The sequence below is a fragment of the Mus caroli genome, unplaced genomic scaffold (assembly GCF_978045245.1).
Source record: "Mus caroli unplaced genomic scaffold, Mus_caroli_1 scaffold_12, whole genome shotgun sequence".
In the NCBI taxonomy this organism is placed as follows: Eukaryota; Metazoa; Chordata; class Mammalia; order Rodentia; family Muridae; genus Mus; species Mus caroli.
The window spans coordinates 55,933,646-55,958,843 of NW_028227267.1; the positions used below are offsets into that span (position 1 = coordinate 55,933,646).

Consider the following 25,198-nt stretch of genomic DNA (forward strand, 5'->3'; position numbering starts at 1 on the left):
CTTCCTTCCGTCACTTCTGCTCCTGGCTGTCCTCAGAGTTACTCACATGACTATTTTTTGACATGGGGCTTCTGCTTCGGGCCCTTTATCCAACACTGCAGCATCATCTACTAGAGGAAATCTGAATGAACACACCACTGACCATGCTAGACACTGTGGCTCTATGGCCTGTGAAGGGTGCAGTGAAGGGCACTTCTTCCAGCCTGTACCAGAGAGGCACTTTAACATTCCTAGGGAGAGTTATGGACTCAGATACCCACACTGCAGCAGATACTGGCACAATGAAGCATCAGGGGCAGCACAAACACCAGTGGCCTTCACGCTGGACAGACAGACAGCAAAGAACTTGTTCCTACCATGGCCTCATTTGTGGTCCACACAAAAGTTTTCTTTTATAACCAACAGAAAAATTTCCAGGAGACATTCAAAAAGGAAGGATGTGACATCTCCCCTAACAAACCTTAAAGGTGTGTTATATTTATTTTTATGTGTATCCCCCCCAAGATTTGTTTATATATGGACATGTGCATACACAGAAAATATAGACAATTCACAGGACTAATGGTAACACACTGGGGATGTAGCTCAGTTGGTAGAATGCTTGGGTAGCATGCACAAGCACGGTTTTCATGCTCAGTGTGATGGTTTGTATATGCTCGGCCCAGGGAGTGGCACTATTAGAAGGTATGGCCTTGTTGGAGTAGGTGTGTCACTGTGGATGTGGCCTTTAAGACCCTCATCCTAGCTGCCTGGAAGCCAGGATTCTAGCAGCCTTCAGATGAAGCTGTAGAACTCTCAGCTCCTCATGCACCATGCCTGTCTGGATGCTGCCATGTTCTTGCCTTGATGATAGTGGACTGAACCCCTGAACCTGTAAGCTAGCCTCAATTAAATGCTGTCCTTATAAGTGTTGCCTTGGTCATGATGTCTGTTCATAGCAGTCAAACCTTAACTAAGACGTCCAGTATGAAACAAAGCATGGGTCTTATAAACACGGCATGATAATACACAGCTGTGACCCCAGCATTCCAGAGGTGAGGCAGGAGGATCCTAAATTCAAGAGCTAAGGCCAGCCTGGGATGGGGTACATGAGACATTGTGTCTCCAAAGAAAATGGACTTTCTGGGGTCTTTGGGGGGAATAAGGCAGCTAAGCAGGCGTTGGCCAGAGCCTATCAGGACATTCTCTCATGAGAGACACTTGAAAGAGCCACACAGCCACATATTCTTATGCCATGGGGATAGTGTTAAATGTTTACTCAAAATTGAAGCCACAGGGGCAGATGCCAGAAATGCCTGCAGACAGCCATACCCAGAGATGGAGCAAGCCTGAGAGATCCCAAAAAGTCCCCACAGAGCACAGCAAAGTCTGGTTAAGAGAAGGGGTGACAAATCACCCCAAAGACCTTCAGAGAAGCCAGTGAATGGTAAGATAAATTAAAAGAGAGACTGCCCACAACATATTACTTCCCAATCACCACTCATTCGCTGCCTTGAAGCCAGTTAATGAGAGAAGCAGAAGGACGCGGTTCTGGCCCTCTGGGGTTGTTTATGGTCTAGTTAGAAGGATTAGATACCACTTTGGAAAGGCTTGACAGAAGTGGCCTGTTTCACCACACTGAGTGTAAGGAGGTCAGAGAAGCAGAGGTCACCTGTAAGAGAGCCCAAGTGGACGCCAGCAAGGCTGAGACACTTGACCTGGGCCTTGAAGAATGTGGTGAGCATGGAGGGCTGAGAAGACATGTGCAGCGTCCTCTCTGAGGCTGAACATGTCACGGCCCGGGTGCACAGCACCCAGCACTGCTTTTCTTTTTTAAAATTATTCAGGGTGTAAACCTGGGGCTTTGACTTCAGTTAAGCAGTAGATACATCTGCCCGGTAATCAGTCTCTGGAATTAATGTGTTGTTCACTCAAAGCTTCGAGTAGCAGCTTTGGCAACTGGAAGATGGGGTTGATTGTTTCATTTCTTTTTCTGGTTTCTAAAATTGAGTTAAATAGCTTTGGTCCATGGATACAGATAGAGTCTAGGCAATGCTTTGACAAGCTGCTAGGTTTAGGTTCTAGCTGCTAATTAAGCATGAAAGGAGATTTTTCTTTTTTCTTTTTCCCTTTTGCTTCATTTTTGTAAACTGAATATGAATAAGTTAGCGTTAGTGCATATTTCCCTTGCAAGCTTCCCCCACCAAAAAAAGGTTAACCATGTGCCGGGCAGTGGCGGTGCACACCTTTAATCCTAGCACTCGGGAGGCAGAGGCAGGAGGATTTCTGAGTTCGAGGCCAGCCTGGTCTACAAAGTGAGTTGCAGGACAGCCAGGGCTATACAGAGAAACCCTGCCTCAAAAAACAAAAACAACAAAACAAAACAAAAAAAGGTTAACCACATAAAAAGTTCACCTAAATTTCATAAAATTTAAATTTACTTAGCCTGGAGACTGGCAATATAAGTCTGGAAAGAGCTAGTTTTCCTTTTTCCTATTAAGTACTAGCTACTAGATATACACACTGGCTTGTTCTGAGGAGTGGGTACCCAAAGCTGGTGAAGTTTGTCTGCCTACACACTCAAGGATTTAAGAGCACTGAGGGAGTGTGACTGACAGAACTTCTGACCCGTTAAACCTACACGAATGTTCTAGAACCAGGATGGTTTGACTCACGACATCTCAATTTCCTTAGAGTCCCACAGGGATCTGCTGGGGACTTACATTGAACTTTGAGTGTTGCTCTTTGCCCAGGCTGCTGATGAGTGGTCTGGGTGTTTTTTCCTGGGCAGCTATGGTGACCTCAGCTCCCAGTCAGGCTCATAATCATCTGAGGTGATTAGCTAACATTCTTCAGTGTGCTGTGCTGCTGAGGTGTACTGCTGGTATGTTGTCTGTGTGTGTGTGTCGGGGGTTGGGGGGGGGTTGTATATGCTTCTAATGATACTTTTAACTTACAGTGAACATATCAAGACAGAGTTCCATCATCAGGCACACATACTGATTGCCTCTGCTCAGAAATGTAGACTAACATAGCAATTTGTCCATCTGGAAGCAGGGATAGTATTTTTTTTCCATCAGTTTAAATTATCACCAGGACTTCAGGGAGATAGTATATCTTCAGCCCATCAATAGCCTCCCATAGCCTCCCAAGAGCTGGACATCTTGTCCCCAGCCTTCCAGCAGATATTCTGACTCAGTGCATCCTGGAGATTAGGTTTGGGTCCCCATGAGATGCTTTAGCTTTGAACAAAACCAGCAGAACTCACATTCTGAGATGAGCAGAATTGCTTTCAAGTGGATTCCTTTATGGTGACATCCAGGTAGACAAGACTGCTGGGGTGTATGTGTGTGTGTGTGTGTGTGTGTGTGTGTGTGTGTGTGTGTGTGATAGAGAGAGAGAGAGAGAGAGAGAGAGAGAGAGAGAGAGAGAGAGAGAGAGACTGAAAGTGCACTGTGCTGACTATGTCAGCTCCCTCCTCTCATCTACCTGCTCTTGGGGGGGCCACTCAAAGTGTGGGGTGCATGGATTTAGGCTGATGATGGAATTTGCTAACTCCAAAATGGTTTAGTGCAAAGGTGGGGATACAGATATGTGAGAAAAATGATTTCTTGGTTGTGGACAGGGGACCAATGGGAATTCCCTTGTTTGTTCATGTCTCCGCTATTAGCAACACAGACAGGAAGCTGGGCAGCTTAATCTAACAGGGACATTCATGTTTATTTGCCATGGTGATGGAAGTGTCAAAATGGCTAGTAAAGTCATAGAGAAGAAAGGCCCTCTTCCTCCTCCTTCTCTTCTTCCTCCTCCTTCCTCCTCTCCCTCCTCCTTCTTTCCCTCCTCCTCCTCCTTCTCCTCCTCCAGGTTTTCAGCAGACAATCAGTGCCTACTACAGTGTTTTGGGTACAGATCTTGAACTAGGGGGCTACCTAGATCAGATGAGCCAGCCACAGACCTCAGCTATGCTATAATTGTGCCTGCTAATAACATGTCTCTAGAAATGATGCCCATGGTTACTCTGAGGGTTCATTATATAGATGACCTTTCCCCAAGGTCTCCTGTTATCTCCAGTCCCAAATGTTTTGATGTGTAAATTTCCATGACCGCCATTTGCCGAGGATGATATCGTGGTGGGGACGGGTCCAAGTATGTATGGCCAGAGCTGGAACCTCAGTGTCCCAAGGTTCTGACCGCAGAGTGTCACCCTGTGACCAGTGAAACCAACAAGGTAGAGTGGTCTAAGGAGACACCAATCCCATGGCTCCTGTCATCTGTATCGGAAGGGGAAACTTGGGCTGGGTACCATGACAAGCCATACCTCTACCCTCCTCATATTTCATGCCATCCTCTCCAATTCTTACTCAAACTCTTCCTCAAAAAATGTGATATTCCTTGATGCCCTGTATTTCCTTGGTCCTGGACTCCCTGATTCTGGGGTAGGGGCTGGGCAACTATCAACAGAACTCTCTAGCTATAGGAAAGCAAAGCCAGGGCAGCAGCAAGCCCGATCCTCTGTGCTCCTGAACCAGGGACCTTTAGGCAAAGTTCTTGCTTGTCTTTTTCCTCATGGAACCCAGATAAGCCGGATAGGAATGAGAAGCACATTGTTTATTGCTTGGTATGAAAATGGGATCCTATTTGGTTTGATATGCAGCTGAGCATTTGCTGGCGATTGAAGATGGAATGGGGAATTGCCCAGACATGCAGATTGGGTTAATAGAGCAAATTCTCTGGGAAGGTTAAAATGGGAACAAACATTTGGTCATCACATGCAGCAGATACAGGGTTGGGGGGAGGACTCTGAACTTGCTCATTGGGCAAATACACTATGTAAAGATCCGCAGTGCTGTGGGAGATCTGAACAGAGACGTCACCAAAGAAAGGCAGATGGTGGATGAGTTCACAGAAACTCACATGGATCATTTACAGGCACTAAAATCAACCCTTTCTAGTGTACAGTTCTCTGAGTCTTGCCAGATACACCTGCACAGTCAGATATAGAATCTCCCATTGCTTCTGGTACTTCCCTTTGTGGCCAATGACCACAGCAAGCCTATTATGTATTTACCAAGTGAAATGAAAACCTGCTTATGCTAAAAATGTGAAAAGGTAGGAGTTACTCACAACTGTAGACAGTTGGGAAGTGGCCCAAACGCCCTTCAGTAGATGGGGTGAACTGTGGTATATCCATGCAATGGAATACCACTTAACAATGAAAAGTTACAAAGGATAAACGCCTGAAGCTCACAAGAGCAAGGGTGAAGCTCCCATGCATTAAGTCATGTGAGAGAAGGCATGTATTTACAATCCCATTCACATCACCTTCTGACAAAGGCAGAACCACAGAGTGAGAAAACATACCAGTGTCCTCAAGGGTCTGGGTGTAGGACTGAGCGTTGGCCGCAAAGGCACCTGGGAAATATCTGAAGCAAAGGGGGCGGGACACTTCTGTATCTGACTGTGCAAGTGTATCTGGCAAGACTCAGAGAAGTGTGCACTAGAAAGGGTTAATTTCCGTGGATGTAAATGATCCATTATTAAAAAAAAAACTGGTATGCCGTACTAATAAACACCTTCAAAAGAATTAAAGAAAACTCTACGGTGAGGCTAACAAGGAGTAAAATCTTGTCGTTAAGAGCCCATGTTATGAAAAAACAACTTTCAAATTGGCAAGGGGCTGACAAAAAGATTACCACAACAACATGTGGCTTGTTCCCGGAGAGGTGATAAACTTCATCCTATAATCCCTGGACTAAAGAGAGGCCAATATTTTAATCGATATTTTACTGGCAGGCTCTGGAGGCATAAACGGCATTTAATAGGATGAATCTGTATTGCCTTCTGTTGGCTTAAAAACCCAGGCAGGGTTGCTGTACCTCACCCCTCTGCCTGGGCTTGCTTTAAGAGTGCTTGGCCCATCAGGGCTTGAGACTGGAGGGGCAGAGGGCAATCCAGCAGCCTTAGGACATCAGTCAGAAAGTAGTCCAGTTGTCTAAGTTGACAGTCAGAATGCAGCAGACATAATTTACCACTGAAAGCAGAAACACTAGAGAGGCAGGCTTCCTGATATGATGCACATAACAGAAGCCATTCAAACTAATTTTAAAGGCAGCAATACCCAACACCAGGACCAAGAGAGCATGTGTGCTAACATGGACATTACATTGAACTCGTGCACATAAGTGGGCTTTAAACCAGACTGAAAACCACACCTCCTTCCAAAGCTGGTGTGACAAGCCTAGGGCTAGAGAGGAGCAGAGGAGGCTGCGTCCTGCTTTGGATTCTCTACAAGCCAGTGCATGGCTTCCAAATGCCGGTGATGGTTTTCCACGTGGGGATCATGCTCTAGATGCGCCAGGCATTCGCATGGTCTCATGCCATGAGTTGTCTACTCCTGCCATAGAGCATGCTCTTCCCGCATCACAGGCTGTTCAGATGCCTGTTACACAGCCTCCACTCTTGAACTCGGACACCCCATCATTCCTAACTAAATATCAATGAAATCCACCAGCTCAGAATTGCACCACTCAGATAGAGAGGAGACAAAATGGATGGACCAGCACAATCAAATCCGTCGGAGTTAATTTTGGAGTGCGTATGAGTCTGTGGTGTGCACATATGTATGTGTTCATGTGTGTGTGTAGGAGGCCAGTGTGGATGCTAAGTGTATTCCACCATTGTTCTCTGCCTTATTTTCTGAGACGGGGTCTTCCACTAAACTCATTGACTCAAATAAAATGATAGCAAGCTCCAGGGATCTTCTCCCACTCCCCAGCACGGGATTATAGGTGAGTCACACCACAACTGGCTCTATATGGTGTGCTCCTGCTCCGAGGGCTAGACTCAAGCCTTGCCAATTACGTGGCAAGCACTTTAGAGATGGAGCTGTCTCCCCAACCCAAAAGAACTGATTTTGAAAATAAGACAGTGAAAGTTTTAGGTAAGTCACTAGTGCAGCAGTTCTCAATCTATGGTCATGATCCCTCTGGTGGTGGTGGTGGTGTGTGTGTGTCAATGACCCTTTCACAGGGGCCACCTAAGACCATATGCATATCAGATATTTATATTACAATTCATAACGGTAGCAAATTACAGTTATAAAATAGCAATAAAAGTAATTTTATGGTTGGAGTCACCACACATGAAAACTGTATTCAAGGGTTGCAGCATTAGGAAGGTTGAGAATCACTGACGTAGTGGCAGAAAAAGAGAAGTCAGAGAAGAAAAATACAAAAGAACTTTAAAAGGCAGGACAACTCCTAGGGAAAAAGGACCCATTGGAGAAGTCAATTTCACGAGGATAAAAACCTGAGGATTATAGGCAAGATAAAAATTAGGAAAAGGTAGGAGTGTGCTTAAGATGTGCAATTAAAGTTGTTCGTTATTCTTGCAAAAGATGATGGTAGGCAAATTTAATACATACTGAGGATTCTCTCTCTCTCTCTGTCTCTATCTCTGTCTCTCTCTGTGTCTCTGTCTCTGTCTCTGTCTCTGTCTCTGTCTCTCTCTCTCTCTCTCTCTCTCTCTCTCTCTCTCTCTCTCTCTCTGTGTGTGTGTCTATGTACACAGATCTCCATAAGTTTCTGTGGAAGAGTTAGGTTAGATCAGAAAGCCATTTCCTCAAAGTGGGAAACACATATGTTACCTTTCTAAAGAAATCTCTCGTAGTTTAAAAGACAAAAATGCAAAGCAGCAACCACCAACTGGCAGAGTCTTGCACATCTGCCTCTACTGTGTGTGTTCAATCTGTTTAGTCCTGTCAGGGGCAAAAGGAGCTAAGAAATAGTCCCTGTCCTTAGAGCAGTCAGAGCAGATCTCTAAAATAAAAACAACAAGTGCGACAGGGAGGAGAGCAAGTTGGGATTCATGAGGCTTTAACTCAGGAGCTGGGCGAGCTGCCCCACACTGCTGGACTTTGTTTCCCCGGTGCCAGCTGGGGAGGGAGTGGGCATCAAGCTTTGGAACGGTGGCTGACCTCTCCAGATCCCACGGTCCTCCAGGTCCTTCACTCAGCTACGTTCTTATACTTGGACTTTAAAAAAAATTATTATTCCAAGGAAACTTAAGCATTTTATAGAGTTTCGAATTCTCAATTTTAAAACCATCAATGTCTAAATGTGTTTTTTTAAATGCTGGGTATTTATAAATGATCCTCTTCGATAAAACAGCTGCAAAAACATCATTAAAAAAAAAGCTCCCACCGTCACATGTAAAAGGCAGTAAGAGTCTATTTTTATAAAGTTCAAAGCGACTGTGAATCTTGCAGGGGAATCCCCGAGGACACCCAATGGCTGTTTCTCTGCCGCTGGGCCTGCCTCCTGCCTGCCCCCATTCCCTCTCCGCCTTGTGCTAATAAACTCACAGCTCTATGCACCAGCAGCAACTGACTGGCTTCTCAGAGAACACTGCCAGCACATGGCTAACTAGTTCTACAGCCATCTTCTGAGTGAAATACAAAACCTCCTGCGTGCCTTACCCAGGCCTCTGCTAACCCTGACATTTATCTGACTGGATAGACACTGAGTGTGAATGGGAAAGACAGGTGCCAGCCTTTCCGGGCTCACTGGCCTGTTCTTCTCCTGCCTTCTTCACCACTCCACATGGCTCCTGTTCACCCACCTATTTTAACCCATCTCACCCTGGAAACCCGAAGCTCCAACCCACGACCCCTGTGAAGCACCATTTCTGGCAATAAATGCCACCTGTTCTGCCTCACCCGCAGTCAGCTCATGGTGTGCAGTGCAAGACTCCTTATCTGGATCTGCACTCTACGCCAGCAGCATAGATCCTAGGCCCAGAGTATTCACTTGAAGAATGAGACCAGAAAAATAGACTCCAGAAGATTCTGTTTCAAGGTAATTTTCCTGTTGCCCCATGGGAAGTCTCTCTGAATGGTTTCCTTATTGATGTTTTGACTGCCCAACAATTATTAACACAACATGGGACCCACCCAGATACTCATGGGCTCTGTGAACTGCTCTTAAGACAGGTTGACACCCAGCCTGTGCATGCAGAGTTTCCTGGGCAGGGCATGATGCTACAATCAACTGCCAATCACAGATGGGAACATGGTAGAGCTTCTCCTGAATGTTCCAATATTAGCGTTCCGCTGGCTGCAGGGCTTCTGTAGAGACTGCATGGGCTCTACATGTGTGTGATGGGGCAGGGGGGGGTCACATCTCTGACAGAAAGGCTTATAGGCAGACTGCCTTCTGTGTCTTTGTCCAGCTACTTCAAATCGTATCAAGAAACAAGAAGCCACCTCTGCCAGGGCAGGCACACAGATAACAAGAGAGCTTAGCTGTCAGAAGTTCTACCACAATGACATTTTTTTGTGTGTTTACAACAGAACACCATGTGTGTGGGGGGGGCAAATATATGTGTGTGCACATGTTACTATGACTGCATACATATACACTGTACATGTGGAGTTCAGGGGTCAGTGTTGAACAACTTTATCAGTCACCCCCTTATTTTGTGGGGGGACAAGGTCTCTTATGGAACTTAGAGCTGGCCATCTCAGCTAGACTGTCTAGCCAGCAAGGCTCAGGGATCAGCCCCCTGGACTGGCATTACAGATGTGTGCCACCACAGCATGGTTTTAGGTAGACACAAAAGATCTCAGGCCCTTACACTTGTGCAGCAAGCCGCTTCACCCACTGAGCCATGGTCCTAACCCAAAAACATGTTTGAGAGATCTTTGAGTTGTTTCGTTTTTAAGAGGCTGGGTCATTGGATGGATTGTGTGAGAGCAGGTGGTATTGAGCTAATGGAGCCTAACACTTTGTGCATGCTGGGGAGGCGCAATCCTGCTGAACTATATTCATACTTTTTTCATTGTTTTCATTTTGAAACAAAGTCTCACTGATTTGCCCAAGCTGGCCTTGAACTCACTTTGTAGCCCTAATAGGAACTGGATTTGTAATCCTCCTGCCTCAGCCTTCCAAGTAGCTGAAATTACAAAGCCTGCATAATAGGTCTGACTTGGATGGATTCCTTTTGACATGGTGTACTGCAGTTGTTCTCTAGAGATGCTAGCAGTAATTATTTTTAGATTTATTTTATGTGTGTGTCTTGCCTGTGTGCATGTATGCACACCATGCATGTGTCTAGTGCCTGCAGAGGCCAGAAGAGGCCCCAATGTCCTAAAACTGTATTTACAGGTGGTTCTGAGTTGCCATGCAGGTGCTGAGAACTGAACCTGGGTCCTCTGCAAGACAAAATGTGCTTTTAATGACTAAGGAATCTCTGAGGATCTGGATTCTGACATTTGGAGCAAAATTTATCCTGAAGTCTTGTATGAGTGGTTCCATAAAGCTGTGAAATAACTTTATATGTGAGACTATATATATAAAACACATTAAAAATTCCAAACACTCAGATTCCAAGATGTTTTGGATTAGAAAGGGTAATTTATACATAATTGTAAGTTGTTTTGTTTTTTAAATGTGAAGCTCAGAAGCTGGGACATTGCTAAACCTTTCTTCATGTTCCAGAATATTAGGGAGGAGGAGGAGGAGGAGGAGGAATGTATATGTGTGTGTGTGTGTGTGTGTGTGTATACGAGTATGCAGTAGTATGGGAGGGGGGTTATCTTGCAAGCTTGGTTTAGGCTTGCAAGACAGTGGCAGATCTTCACGGGCTATCAGCCAAATTCTGTTACTTCAGGTTTCACTTATGTCTGCTAGACTTTCTTTTCTTCAGTAGTAGCAATTTCAGACCTTCATGGTGGATGCACAGGTTAAAGGTCCTTATCCTGTACCAGGTTAATGATATTAAGAAGACACCAAAATATGCACTGTTGTAAGTAAATTGACACTTCAAGTCCTATATAGTTGCTACATTGATAACCCCAGATGCTCCCTCTATCCAGACCAGTCTCATCTCTGAGATAATGCTGTACAGCGTTCTAAGTGACATCAGAGTTTATAAAAGGCCAGTGACATTATCACCTTCAATGTGAGCTAAATACAAATAATGACCCTGTTGATCTACTTAAATTTAGTATTTTTTCCTTCCTTCCTTCCTTCCTTCCTTCCTTCCTTCCTTCCTTCCTTCCTTCCTTCCTTCCTTCCTTCCTCCCTCCCTCCCTCCCTCCCTCCCTCCCTCCCTCCCTCCCTCTCTCTCTCTCTCTCTCTCTCTCTCTCTCTCTCTCTCTCTCTTTCTTTCTTTTTTCTTCTGACTTTTCCGAGACAAGGTTTCTCTATCTGTCCTGTCCTGGAACGTTTTTTTGTAGACAGCTGGCTGGCCTCAAACTCACAGATCTGCTTGCTTCTGCTTGATTAAAGGCTTGTTCTACCTATGTCCAGCTAGAATACTAACTTTAAATAATCAGTTTCAAAAATGTTTTTCCCAAGGGTTCAGGAAGGCCATGGGGAAGCACCATTCTAGAAAATGCTTAACATGTAGCTGGTGGTTGGCCACATTATATCAGAGCTGGAGAACTAAACATCTGAGTAACTTTTAATTAACCCTTTTTGGGGACATGCCACAAAGATGACACACTAGGACTTCAAAAATTACAAGCATCTTTCCATAAGTTCTTTATCCCTAATTTTGCAGTTTAGGCAAATTCTTCCCATTATCAAAATCAAAGAGACTCTTCAAAAAAAATCTGTCTCTGGTTTTTGTTTATACGTTACACAAGGAGATAGTCATGAATCATGAGGGTCATGAATTATGATCCAGGCTTAGCATTACAAAAGACATTGAAATTCTCTACTCACCCTGCCCTGTGTATTGATGGGCAATTTTTCTGCAATCCCTTTAACCATGGAATTCGCCTGCTGCAAACAACAGAAGTCCTGCCAGGTTGTTAGATCATATCCCTTGAAGACTCACTCCCCCTAGCCAGTGTCTCTCCTAACCTGTGTCTTATTCTCATTGCAGAGTCCATTGCAGAGACACTTGGAGGCTTGTCTCCTGCTGGCTTCAGGAAGGCCATGTGCTTGGAGTTAGAATCTTCCAGCCCCTAGTCATCTTTGCCATCAGAGGATAATCCATCTGGCTGCTGCTATAGAACTTAGTGTGTCGTTTTCATGGAAACTCAAACTCCAAGTATACCCCTATACGATCAGCCTTTACACTACTTGTCCCTCAACATGGCTAAGGGGGTAAGGTGCTGAAACACCCTCCTCCCCACACCCGTCCTCACCCCTTCTAGCCTTTATTTCAACTGTGCTAAGGTAGATCTATTGTAATATCTACCGTTTTAGCTTGCTTAGAGTGCACAGCTCTAGACACTCATAGCACTTGCGGCCACCACCCTGTTCTCCAAAGCTCTTTGTGACACTCTTATTGCCAGTGGGAGGCAGACAAAAATTGAAGATTTGTCTCATAAAAATTCAACTGTAACTAATAGAACTATACAGAACTAAGAGCATATCATACTATACTTTAACAGCACTGACAGAAAACAAAGGAGAGGGATGCTATGGGAAGTGAAGCCAGGGAGGAACGGGTCCAGACCACACACACGCAGGTGAACAGACTCTCTATTCAGTGACCTCTCCTCACTAGGATCCCAGGTACCTGGCAGGGCTTGAACATTCAGCATATTGGCAGGATCATGGCCAATGTTTCTGAAGACCTCTTCCCCACCAAGCGCCCGCCCTGCCAGTCGCTGTTCATGCCCATGTTTCTGGAATCCCATCCTGGCTTCCGAAGAGACAGCTGAGAAAGTACAGAGTCACTAAGGTGCAAAGTACTAAAATCAGGGACGATGGAAGGGATGGAGGCGACCTGTTGGTAGTTGCACCTGCTGTCGGGGACTCTAAGAAGTCACAGGGACCACTGTTTTGTTCCTATTTTTTAAATTACTTGAACAATAGCCATTTTGCCCCAATAAATTTGATGTGGTGCATGCCATGAGCTCTTAGTAGATCTGTCGGCAATGAGCAATCCGCTCTGCAGAAGTCCCCACATCATGCCTGTGGTCTGTTCAAACGTGCGGTGAAATGAACTAACTGGACCAACAGCATTTTGGAATATCCGTGGCCTCAGGAGAGGGAATACTGCTATTCATCAAGGCTTCAAATAGATGAAACTGGAGACGACCCAGATGCTCAATCAGCACAGAAAGGGACTAAACAGACTGTAGGGGGTCACACAGTGGGACTGCACACACAGGGTCCCTGTGAAGGAGTGGGCAATGATTCTCAAGGATCCTTCAAGTGAAACACGAACTGTAGCTCATGCTCCACAGTATGACGACATTTATCTAAAAACAAAACAAAACAAAACAAAACAAAACAAAACAAACAAAAAAAACCCAAAAACTATGTCTAACTGTAGAGAAAAGGCAAGGAGGGATAACACATAGGGACTGAGGTAAGTGGTGGGAACTTCCAATATGTGTTCCACACTGCAGAAAGAATACTACCTATTTCCCTTGTATAGAAACCACTCATATGGAATATTATACCAAAATAGGAAGAATCTGCCATGTCACAGTTTCTATTGGAAATCTAGATAATAAAATAGTCCTCATAAAAACAGCTAGGTCACAGAGTTCATGTTCATAGGCATATGCATGTTATGCAAATTGCTCTCCAACTATATTTTCAAATGTCCGGAAGTCACGTGTATATCAGAGGGCGACAGGTACCTGTTACTATTGCCAAGGTTCCTCTGTGAGTCACAAGAAAACCCCTCAAGTCACACAGTAGCATGCTTCGTTTGTTCTCACTTAAATCAACAATTATAACCTTATCTTTAGTATTTTTTTGCAAGCGAACAAATTATTCTACAATAACTTTTGATCTGACAGTTCAAAATATAGTAAAATAGCATGCAAGCGGTACCTCCCTATTCTGAATGTTACACTTGGAACACATGCCGGTGCCAACACAGAAATCTGGAACTAGCAGACATTAACTGGATGGATGCGGTGACCATGATCCAGTCAAGGGTTTTTGTTCTTTTGGTTTCCAAGTTGGAACCTCCTAGAAATCCTAACTAGAAACAGAGACACAGACTCATGGAGCCTTTTAATTTTTTTTTTTTACAACTATCTAAGGAATGTATGGAAGAGACTTTCCAGTGGACAGTTGAGCAACTCTTAGCTGCGACTAGTCATTTGGGGCCCTCACTCAGCACTGTCAGGGGCCTCACTCCAAGCAGCACTTAAAGACAGACTAAAAGGCTGCTCTACTTGGCTTTAGCCCACTTGAAGCAAAGGGAAAACAGGAAGATAGTAGGTATAAAGGACTAAGAAGGGCCCCTGAGGGCTGCTCTGGGGGCCCCAGGCAGAATGTTTTGATAAGAAGTCTAGACTATCAGCAATCTGCTGATGGTGAGGAAAACCAGATTATAATGACGACGACGCTGTGCAAAGCCAACAGCTAAAGGGAAAGGGTGCTGGGAAGCCTGGGATGATGATAGCATCCTGGCTCCCCTCATGCTGCCCGTTCCATTATCTGTGACCCCAGGTGACACTAAGGAGTGACTCCTATCTCGTGTGCAAGGAAAAAAAAAAGGCAAAAGCTGGCAGCTGGCAGGATAGGAGCAGACATGTCTAAACTCCACTAGGAACTGTACAAACAAGAGCGGAGGGAAGGCGGTGAGGGCAAAATGAGCCGCACCAACATCTACAGGGATCTGAACCTTCTGCAGATGAATCACATCTGCAAATAGCCCCAGGTCCTGCTATGTATGAGAAAGACTTTCCTTTCTTAAGAAACAATAGTTGCTGTTAACTGTGAGCAGACAGGACCTTTGTCACAGGGATTACGGTAAAAGGAACAGGCCAGGCTGTAAGACATATGCCAGATCTCTTCTGATCTCTTGTGAGATTCTTTGAAGAATCGGAGATGATCCCGGCATGTGGGAAGCCACTGGGTCAACTACGCCAGCCAATCATCTTCTACACAGAGGCAACCACACCCAGGGAGCACAGAGTGACAAAGAAACAAAGAAACTGTCCTTTATGCAAACCAGCAAAATGCTGTTTTCCGGTGGGCCCAGAAGACAGAGACACACAGGCTGTTTCTGCCTGCCTGATGTCTTTGGCTGGGCAGCCATGTGCTGTGAACAACTTGCACAGCTTGGGGAAACCTTCTTTCCTAGTGACCTCATCAGACAAGTGACATCAACCTGTGTGTGACCTGAAGGATTCATTAGGACAGAACTGACAAGGTGGCAAAGTAGCAATTAGTCACAACAATGGGAAAAGTTAAGTTTCTTCCTAGTTATCATTTTTATTATTCTTTTCTCAGTGGAAATTTATACCATAATAAAATGTGATATTAAAATCCAGGCAACATTGGTTTTGATTGCTCTGAAGACTGACTTCCATGTCTTCTGCCTCCTCTTCCTCTTCTTTCTCCTCTTCCTTTTAGACAAGAACTCATGTAGTCCAAGCTGATCTGAGCTCATTGTGTAACTGGGGGCTGCCCGTAAAATCCTCACCCTTCTGTGTCTATCTACCAAGTGCTGGGACTACAGGCATGCTCCACCCTCTCTTTATGGTCTTTTCTAACAGCGCCCAAGTTCAACTTATGCTTCCTCTCTCCCACCCCCATCTCTCATTGCTATTACTATTATTTAGTATTAGCGCCAGGGACTGAGGCCAGGGCTTTGTTCATGATAAGCAAGTGATCTACCACAGAGCCACATCCCTAGCCCTCCTCTCTTCTAAATACCCTTGGCAATCTAGTGTCAAGATAGACTCAAAGACACACTTTTATAGCAGAGCTGTTCTCAGAAAGGAAGTAACCAAACCTAAAGAGCTTCCTCCATTTCCAGGTCCTTACCCATTAACAAGCACACGGTTTTCTCATACATGAATTAGCATCATGGAAAAATATAGGACTGAGCTGGTTAGTTTTTTGTTAACTTGACACAAGCTAGAGTCACCTGGGAAGAGAAACCTCAACTGAGAAAATGCCTCCATTGGATTGGCCTGTGGGCAAGTCTGTACGGCATTTTCTTGGCTGATAATTGTCAAGGAAGAGTCCAGGTCACTGTGGGTGATTCTACCCATGGGCAGGTAGTCTTGAGGTGTATAAGAAAACAAATAGAGCAAGCCATGGGGAGCAAGCCAGTTAGCAACCCTGCCTCCAGTTCTGCCTCCAAGTTCCCTGACCTCCTTCAGTGATAGAACTACAACTAAGCTGAACTAGTCTTTTCCTCCCCAAGTTGCTTTCAGTCAACTTTCCACCACAGCGCTAGGAACCTAACCAAGACAAAGGCAACAGGACATGAACTCAATGCTGTAGTGAGTATTTTGGTGTCTTTAAAAACACAGAACTATTATGGGGCTATGTTTTCATCATAATCTCAGGAGTGGGATATGGGGTTGCTTCGGATTGTCCACAGTAGCTGATTATGATTTGCCTCGTGCTCTAACAGGGGTGTGAATTCACCAGCTGCCAATAGTTTCTGAAATTGTGTTATGTTTGGAATTTTGGGGACTTTTCGGAGGCTATATAAATGCTAGAGTCTTGAGAGAAGTTGGCCAGTTGGTTTGTTGGATGCTGTTGGTTGGGGTTTGTCAAGTGGTCATGCCCAAAGGGACTAAAAGAAGTAATGTGATATCCTAGCAGAGATCAAACTTGTCCCAAGGAACTTGAACTCCCTAATCAGCAGGAAGTAGTCTTCCAATATCTTCACTCCCCTTTCCTTCTATTCTTTTTCCTCTCCTACCTAATGTTAGGGGGTTAATAGTGTGGAAGAAGAAGGGTAAAAGAAAGAAGAACCCACAAAGTAGTCAAAAGTCAGGCCACACAATGTGACATTTTAAACAATCCTATCAGTGTCCTACTCGATGTCCCTCTCATGTCCACCCCTTTGCCACATATGTCCTAGCATCCAAGTACCCCAGGGGTAGCGAGGACATGTTCAGGGAACAGCAGATTCCATGACAAATGCAGCAGGGAATTAGGCTCTGTTCATGCTGGGGTAGGGTGGTGGTTGTGGACACAGCATAGGCACAGGTTGCCCAGAAGTATCTCGGAGGCACCCAGAAAGATGGCCACCTCTGTTTCCTAGCACTGACCACACTTGTCTCATTCTGCCCTAGCAAGATGAAGGAGAGAGTGACGGGGCATTCTCTGCCACCACGGACACAGCAGCAGCAAGGAAGAGGAGAACAGCATCAGGCCTGGGCCTGGGGATCTTGGGAGGATAGGGAAGAAAGGCTGTATTACAAGTCTCATGGTACAGCCAGCTAAAAAGAGGCTGCACAACACAGATCCTAGTAGGACCCAACAGTAGCTTTAATTTTCCATTAGCAAACCCCTTCCTTAGGGTGGATTCAATGTCTACAGATGTTCTCCGCAGAGGCCTGCCTCCTTTAGGGAGGGATACCCCTTCTCCTTACCTCGATGATGTAGAGGACCACATTCTTGTAGAAACAGTACAGGATACACTTGGTCACCCGGTTGTAGCTCCAGGCTCCATGGACCAAAAGCAGCTTCTCCAGGTAGGAAAACTGAAAAGGAACAGTGGCAAGTTCAGAGCAGCCTGTCATTGAGGACTAAAAGACATAGACTGTCCTTATGAGCAGACACCAGACCCGTAGGTAACTCACAAAACAAAACAGAACAAAACTATACCACAAAACAACCAGATGCCAAAGGCCAACTCGGTTTCCCTGAGGTGGGGCTTTCAGGGCAGGTGAGAAAATCTCTTCAATTGACTGATATTTTCCCCCAAACACACTGCTGGACTCTCACTGTGGCTGGGCCTCTGAGCTAAATGCCTTCCAGAGAACTGATTAGGTAAAGATGGAGGGGAAGCACGCTGGAATGGGGCTCCTCCATAAGATCTGTCATGGATTTTATGGTGACCACAGGAGAAAGGCACAGAGACTCTTATCCAACAAAGATTTGATTCAAGAAAGATATATACACAAGAGCCGTGTGTTCCGTCAGTTTGTCATCTCAAAGGAATTATACTTTCCATACACCATAGAGGTACCTGGACAGACTTACACACACAGCTATAGAGATATACAGATATAAAAATAACACACACACACACACACACACACACACACACAGCCTCCACTTCCTCATCCATGTCCTGGTCCTTCTTTATCTCCCACTCAATCAGGGTGCCTGGCTGTGCAGTCAGGAGCAGCTGACTGGCTCTCAGTAGGGGTGTTGTAAGGGCCCTTGCAGTCTGCGGCAAATGCACAGTATTCTAATACCATCTCCCCTGAACTAGCTCCATCTTCCCAGAGTCATACAAGACAAAGGCTGGGAAGGTGGATTGTTCTCTGATGGGCTGGGAGCTGAGGGCTGTGGACACACACACTATATACCACAAAGTCCCTCTCCTTAGCTCAGGTGGCCTGTCACCTGTCCAGCAGAAGCTACGTGTGCAAGCATGAGTGAGTCAAGCGAGGGCATGGAATCAGGACTCTACCCACTGAATGTGTTTCCTAGAATCTTCTCTTTACCTTAGGGGGCACTTCCTTCAAAACACAATTTTTAAAAATGTGGCCACCAACATCAAAATAAAAAACAAAACAAAACACGATATTAATTTCAATCAGATATGGTTATCACTTCAATGGGGCAGAGGAACTCATCCGATTGGTGGTGGTTTGGGCATGGTAATTAAGGAAGAGGCGGTTTAGAATCTAGCTAGTACTTGGCACAAATTCAGCCCCGAAATGACAGCGTGCCCCTGCAGGACAATGAACAGGAAAATCCAGGCATGGGTAACAGTGGTTGCCTTAGGTTCCTTCGGTAGATGTGGCTACTACCCTGGAGGGCAAAGAAAACCTTAAATGGACTTCTGCAGGCTCCTCTCCATCCCTCTCTGATGCCTCCCTTTAACAAGAGCAGTTGTTTCACCGTCTACCTCCTGCTCATGTGCAGTTTCAGGAAGGAATGCCCCCCCATCCCTAGACACTCTAAAGAGAAGAGCAGACAAATATTTGCCTGTAACTCCTAGGAAACCTCTTAAGATGCCTTCCAGCCAGATGATGTTATAACTCAAGTATTTAATAATGCTAGGGTATATAACATCCACGGTTGCTGACAGCAGACAGGAAGCATGGGTCCCACGGGCCTCTGCACAGTTGACTCGGCAAAGGAATGGAGCAGGTGCGTGTGGCAGCCACCGAGTGCACTGGGGTCTGCTGTTCTCTGATGTTGGGCCTGTGCTCAGATCTGAAGCCAGTTGTTGTGTGTAGGACCTTCAGGATTCTCACCTGTAAAATCAGAACTCCTACTGCCTACTTCAGGAATCAGCTGAGGGATTTGGAGTCCACCAAGAAACACAACTGACTTAGTCAATTTTCAAAGCCAAGTGGTCTGGGTAATTTCTTGCTGCCTTTTTTCAGAATCTCAAACCAGAAGGAAACATGAGAGGTGATCAAACAGTGCTTCCTTCAGGGGTGGGGAGGCCCCAAAGTTGCAGAGGCCCAGACCACAAACCCTGGGGCTGTAAGAAGGTTATGTGTTTTCTATGCATCTCCAGACTTTAGCTGAAAGGGTGACATAGCCATTGTCCCTTGTAATCATGCAGTTAAGTTTAACATGTTCTTCAAAAGTCTATTCAGAGAAGCAGAGGGGCAGGGGAGAAGCTGGTGCCACAACAAATGCAGGCATTTAGCCACAAGGCCCTGCAATTCGGTATCTGGGAGAACATGGCAGTATTCTCTGGGACTGGGCTTCTACGCGATCTACCAGGCCAGATAGGCCAGTTAGTCCTCAGGGGGGACTTGAGGCTGACTCTTCTCCTTCATCGGTGGCTATCACAAAGGGTTGGACACATGGATTCTTGAAGTACATGTGAGTAAGCAGGAAACAAGAAACACATCAGAGCCAATAATTGTAAAGCACACTAGAACCATGCTGGCAACGTTTAGATCAGAGAAGAACAGATGGAATTCAGCCTGACTGCAGGAGGCTGCTTGCTTCTGACCATGAGTCACATGGCCCCTGCTCCCTCAGGTCATCCCACAGCAGAACTCTTAGAGGGTTCCCAGCCAAGAGGGGACATCTCTAAGTGACTGCTTCTTTCTGATATTAAGCGCTTGCCAGCACTTCTAAAAGAAGGGCGGTCCTTGAGTGAGGAACTATGTGTCATTCTGAGATAACTACTCTTCAGTGAGGAATATGAAGAAGAAGGAGGAGAGGAGGAGGAGGGAGGAGGAGCAGAAGAAGGAGGAGGAGGAAGAGGAGGAGGAGAAAGAAGAAGGAGGGGGAGGAAAAGAAGAAAAAGAAGGAGGAGGAGTCGAAGGTGAAGGCAGCCAGTGGGAACAGGAGTAGAGATGTGGAGATTAAGACATCCAGGGTCCTGTCTGCCAGGAAAGGCACATCTCTGAATGACAGGTCTGTGGGCCAGTTCCACCTCTGGCCCAAGAAAGCTCAACCCAGAGAAGGAGCCCTGAAACCGTTCAAGATCCAAACACTAGAGAAGTCAGCAGGCACTTGCAGTTCCTCTAGATGGTGGCTTCCCAAGGTAGGCAGAGTCCTTGGGGCTGAGCCCTAGCCTGTCTCCTCTGCCCAGCTGCCCGTCACTGAGAAGGAAGGCTGACCTGTGCGATGGCGTAATCTGAATTGTTGGTAGCCTGCATTCCCTCGTTCCCGCTGATCCCGACCCCTACGTGGGCTGTCTGGATCATCCCCACGTCATTGGCACCGTCCCCGATGGCCAGGGTGATGGCTTTCACTCGCTTCTTCACAACATCCACGATCTCAGACTTCTGCAGAGGGGACACTCTGTGAGAGAGGAGAGAAGAGGAAGAAGTGAGGAAAGCAGGTATCCATCCTGAGGGGACAGCTACAGCACTTTTTTACAGGCTACATTCAAAGGCGGTTACCAGGCAACCTTGAACCCAGCGCTTATATTTTATGCTCATGTGCAAAGAAGCTTTGAGAAAACTGTGGCTTTCAGTGTTCGCTAAGTTCATGGACACAATTCATATCCCTGAAGCAGCCAGTCTGTTATCCACTGCTGAGTGGGATGAGTGGCAGGCAAACCCTCTGCGGCACATGGGCACTGCCCAAGACCAAACTTAGACCTTAGACACTGTTTTCCCAATAAACTAGACCACAAGAAGAGATTCCCCTAACCCGTGCTGTGCTATCCATCCTACATAGCATGGGGCTGGCAAAAAAAAGTCTCAGATAATTTATAGAAAGGAGAGAAAACAGGCAGGATGTAAGAAAGGGCAGCGAGAAGTCAGCAAAAGGAAAAAAGATTCCATCTCTATGCAGAGATGATGATATGGTTGCTAGGCAGGCAGGGAAGGAGGCTGAGCTTGGATAGTCCCAGGCCTGAGGTCTTCTGCTACAGGAGAGACAGAAGCACAGCACGGAATGGGAAGACAAAACCAGCCCCTGTCTGAGTTGAATGACTGGTGCCAAGATCCCTACACATTCTAGGAAGACGGCTATAAATCTAAGGACCCAGTGGGCAGCAATGCTGGTTCATGAACTGTCTCATCAGACACAAGCCAGGATGGTCCAGCAGCAGCAAAAGTACCACTTGCAATCCAGAGCTGACTTGTTTTTAATCCCGAATTGCTAATCTCCTTTGGGGAATTTACAAGTGAACTCCCAAGTCATCTCCAGAGTGAGGTGCAGTGGCTGCAGGCACAAGCTGACCATGCATAAACTAGAGGAATGCTCGGAGACCTGTTTCGGTTTCTTTCTTTTCAAATCATTTATTCATTTTTATTTTATGTGCATTGGTGTTTTGCTTGCATGAACATTTATGTTAAGGTGTTGGATCCTGGGGTTACAGACGGCCCTGAGCCTTCATGTGGGTGCTGAGAACTGAACCTAAGTCTTCTGGAAGAGCAGTCAGTACTCATGACCACTCAGTCATCTCTCTAGCCCCAAGATCTGCTTCTTAAGAACTGTGCCATCTGGCATGGTCCCCATGTTCCAGAATACTGTAGGCAGACCTGTGGCTGCAGCTTCCCACAATATATGTCACCCAACTGAGAGTGAGTTGGTCTTTTACCAGATGGTATATAGAGAAAAGATACCTGTGGGTTGGATGCTGGCCATTTCACAATGAAGGAGAGGCTAGGAGAAGTGTGGACAAGGAACAGGAAAGGAGGTAAATAAAACAGGGGTGTTTTGACATAGAAGTTGTTAGTTTTCTGTTAGGTGTTACAGCTTGGTTCTTAGGGTATCCTACAGAGGCCCACATGTTAAAGGCTTAGTTCTCAGGTATTGGGAGGTGGTGGACCCTTTAAAATATGGAGACTGTAGTTGGAGAGATTGCCCAGTGGTTAGGAACACTGTGGTTGATACCCAGCACCTACATCATAGTTCACAATTGTCCATAAGTCCAGGACCAGGAGCTATAATGTCCTGGTCTGACTTCTGCAAGCACCAGACACACATATGGTGCATAGACACACACGTGGTGCATAGACAAACATTCAGACAAAACCCTCATATACATAAAATTAATTGATCTCAAAGAATTTAATAGAACAAAAGATGGAGTCCAGTAGGGGCTGTCTCTCAATCATCAAGAGCATCCTTTTGAGGATGTAGTGGGACCAATTTCCTCCTCGTTCTTCTTTCCAACTTCTAGCCTTGAGGTAAACATCTTTGGTCTGCCATGAACACACTCCCATGGTGTTCTACCTCATCATGGGTCTCAGACAACAAAAATGATCAACAACACAGACCTTCAAGAACAGAAACAAAAAACAAAACAAAACAACAACAACAAAAACAAAAAATCTCCGACATCCCCAATAACTTTTCTTATAGTGACAGAAATCTGGCTAAAGTGACTAACAGGAGTGAGCTACAAGTCACCAGGCTTGTTCAGTTTGCCTCTGGGATTTGGCTCTGAAGTCACTCAGTCAAGCTTATTGCAATGGGTGACAGCACACTCCATGAATATCCAACAGCTGCCTCTCTCCAACTTGCAAACGCAAGAGGTGTGTAAGGCAAGTCCTACCCTGGCATTTAAGGAGCATGAAATTCCCATCAAGGATTTATTACACCCCCCACTGTAATGCCTTGAGAAAATGTAAGTCTGAGCACATGCCTGAGGTTCAAAACAGATGTCAAACAGCCAATTTCTACAGGACCGACTGGGCACTATTATGCTCCGGCTGCATGGAGCATTTGAATATGCCAAGTTGCCATGGAGCGAAAAGCAGCTTTCCCCATCTTAATCTGTGACCTGGAATCATGCACCACACGTAATAAGCATTCCCAGAATATAATGCGTTCACCCCATAAAATAAAGCCCCAGACCACATCTGAGCAGAGCAAGGTGCTTTGGCACACTTCTGTAACCAATTTTGGTGCATTATAAATAAAAACACAAACCCTAAAAGTTCCATCAACTGAAGAGGTAGCCTACGCACATACAGAACATAACAGATTTGCAAATGAAGAATTCCCCTTTTGCCTCTTAAGAAAGGCTCAGCGCTCCCCCGAGAGTCTCGTTTTCTGTGTCCTGACTTTTTAAAACTAGTTTTCTCAACTGACTTCGGCATAATGCTTAATTAAAACCAAGGGCGGATGCTTCCACAGAAGTAACGTCATACACTAATTTACCTGAGCTACAAAAGCCCTGGTCAGGGTGACTTTCTCATCCTGTGCAGTGTAAGTGAACTTAGAAAGCTCCTTTTCCTGCTCAGCCACCTTTTAGGTGGAGCTGGACCGGGATGATGGGTTGGTGTCTAGAGCTCCTTCGAGCTGGAGGGGTTTAAAAGGACTCCTCTCAGAGGCATCCAAGAGAATGCCCAGCAGACCATCAACACCCACCAACTAACCAGAGCCACTGAGCCCTTTCACTAGCTGGTTCTAAATGATTAATTAAATAACTAACTACAAGAAGTTTGCAGACCACTGTGCCAGACCTGTGATTCTCAAATGTTAAATAGGCTCCAAAGCCATCTGTAGACCCTCATTCAGAAAGCCAGGAAGAGGCCTGTATTGTGCTTTGAGAGAGAAATGTCCCCCATAGGCTGGATTCCAGCACTTGGTCCCTGGTTAGTGGCATTGTTTGTGAGGGCTACAGAATCTCTACAAAGCAGAGCCTTGCTGGGCTAAGCCTTTGAATGTTATGGCCTGTGGCCTCACTTCCTGTTCTCTTCTGCTTCCTGTGTGTCTTTGAAATGTGATCGGTATGCTTCCTCTCTTCGAGGCTAGCCTCCCACACCTGCCGCCATGCCTTCCCCACAATAAGGATGTTATGCGTTCTGGACACGTGAGCCAAATAAATCCTCTCTTCCTTAAGTTGCTTTTATTTGGAATACTGTCTCAGCAACAGAGAAGTAACCAACATAGCCTGTGATGTGAATTTCTAAAGAGCTCCCAGGTGATGCTGAAGTGGTTTGTGTCAGTGATACTGATAGCTCTTTCGAGCTCATGTTTCCTAGCTACATTAAATGATACCATAAGATTTGGAGAAAAGGTCAGGAAATCACCACCACCACCACCACCACCACCACCACCACCATCATCATCTTTGCAACATCATTGAGTATTGGTCCCCTTTCTTAAATCTTAGTCTTCTTCAAAAACCAAAACTTAGCCCCAAATTAGTTTGACATTTCATTTAAGACATCCCTCTAATATGAATCCCTCATATAAGAAGGTCGTGGGGGAATGCCATAATTAGGTAGATGATCTTGCACCCCTTCTTTTCTTTGTAATGATGTAGAAGACAATTTATCTATACCAAACCTAAAACACAGAGGAAGAGCTATATACTGCCAACATATCAAAAGATTTCACTTGGATGAGTTCTCACTTCCTTGCCAAGGGAAAATATACTATGGAGATTTTTCTTTGGTTAGAAAACCCATTGAAATAAAAGACATGTCCCTTACAGTAGCCACTTATCTTCTGAGATTTATTTATTTTATTTAATTTTTTACTTCATGTGTATGAGCGGTTTATCTGCATGTATGTAGATGTTTCACTGCATGCAGTACCTGGAGGGGTCAGAAGAGGGCATTAGAGTCTCTGGAATGGCAGTTACAATCCTGAGGGTGCTGGGAACTGATCCTGGATCCTTCACAGGAGCTCTCACTGAACCATCTCCCTGGTTCCGTGTAATAGTACCTTTAATATTGTACTGAACATCTCTTATTTAGGCTGTTGAGACAGTTCAGTGGGTAAAGCGGCTTGCAGCCAAGCCCAGTGACCTGAGTTTGCCCTCTGGTCCCACATGGTAGAAAGAGAGGCCCAGTTCCTCAAGTTATCCCATGATGTCCACAGTCCCATGATGTCCACATATCCACAGTGGCATGCTTGTGCCCACACAGATCCAC

The 25,198-nt window shown here is 45.5% G+C and overlaps 1 protein-coding gene across 4 annotated transcripts in view; it reads right to left on the reverse strand.

Moving 5' to 3' along the window:
• The window catches only part of Atp8a2 (ATPase phospholipid transporting 8A2), a 556,425-nt gene that overhangs the window by 182,338 nt on the left and 348,889 nt on the right, over positions 1 to 25,198 (reverse strand). For all 4 annotated transcript variants that reach the window (XM_021182071.3, XM_085828704.1, XM_029469106.2 and 1 more), the window contains exons 26-27: positions 20,474 to 20,657; positions 17,300 to 17,410 (exon numbers count right to left, since the gene is read on the reverse strand). In XM_021182071.3, coding sequence (XP_021037730.1) covers positions 17,300 to 17,410; positions 20,474 to 20,657 — 295 coding nt within the window. The remainder of the gene's footprint in view (positions 1 to 17,299; positions 17,411 to 20,473; positions 20,658 to 25,198) is intronic.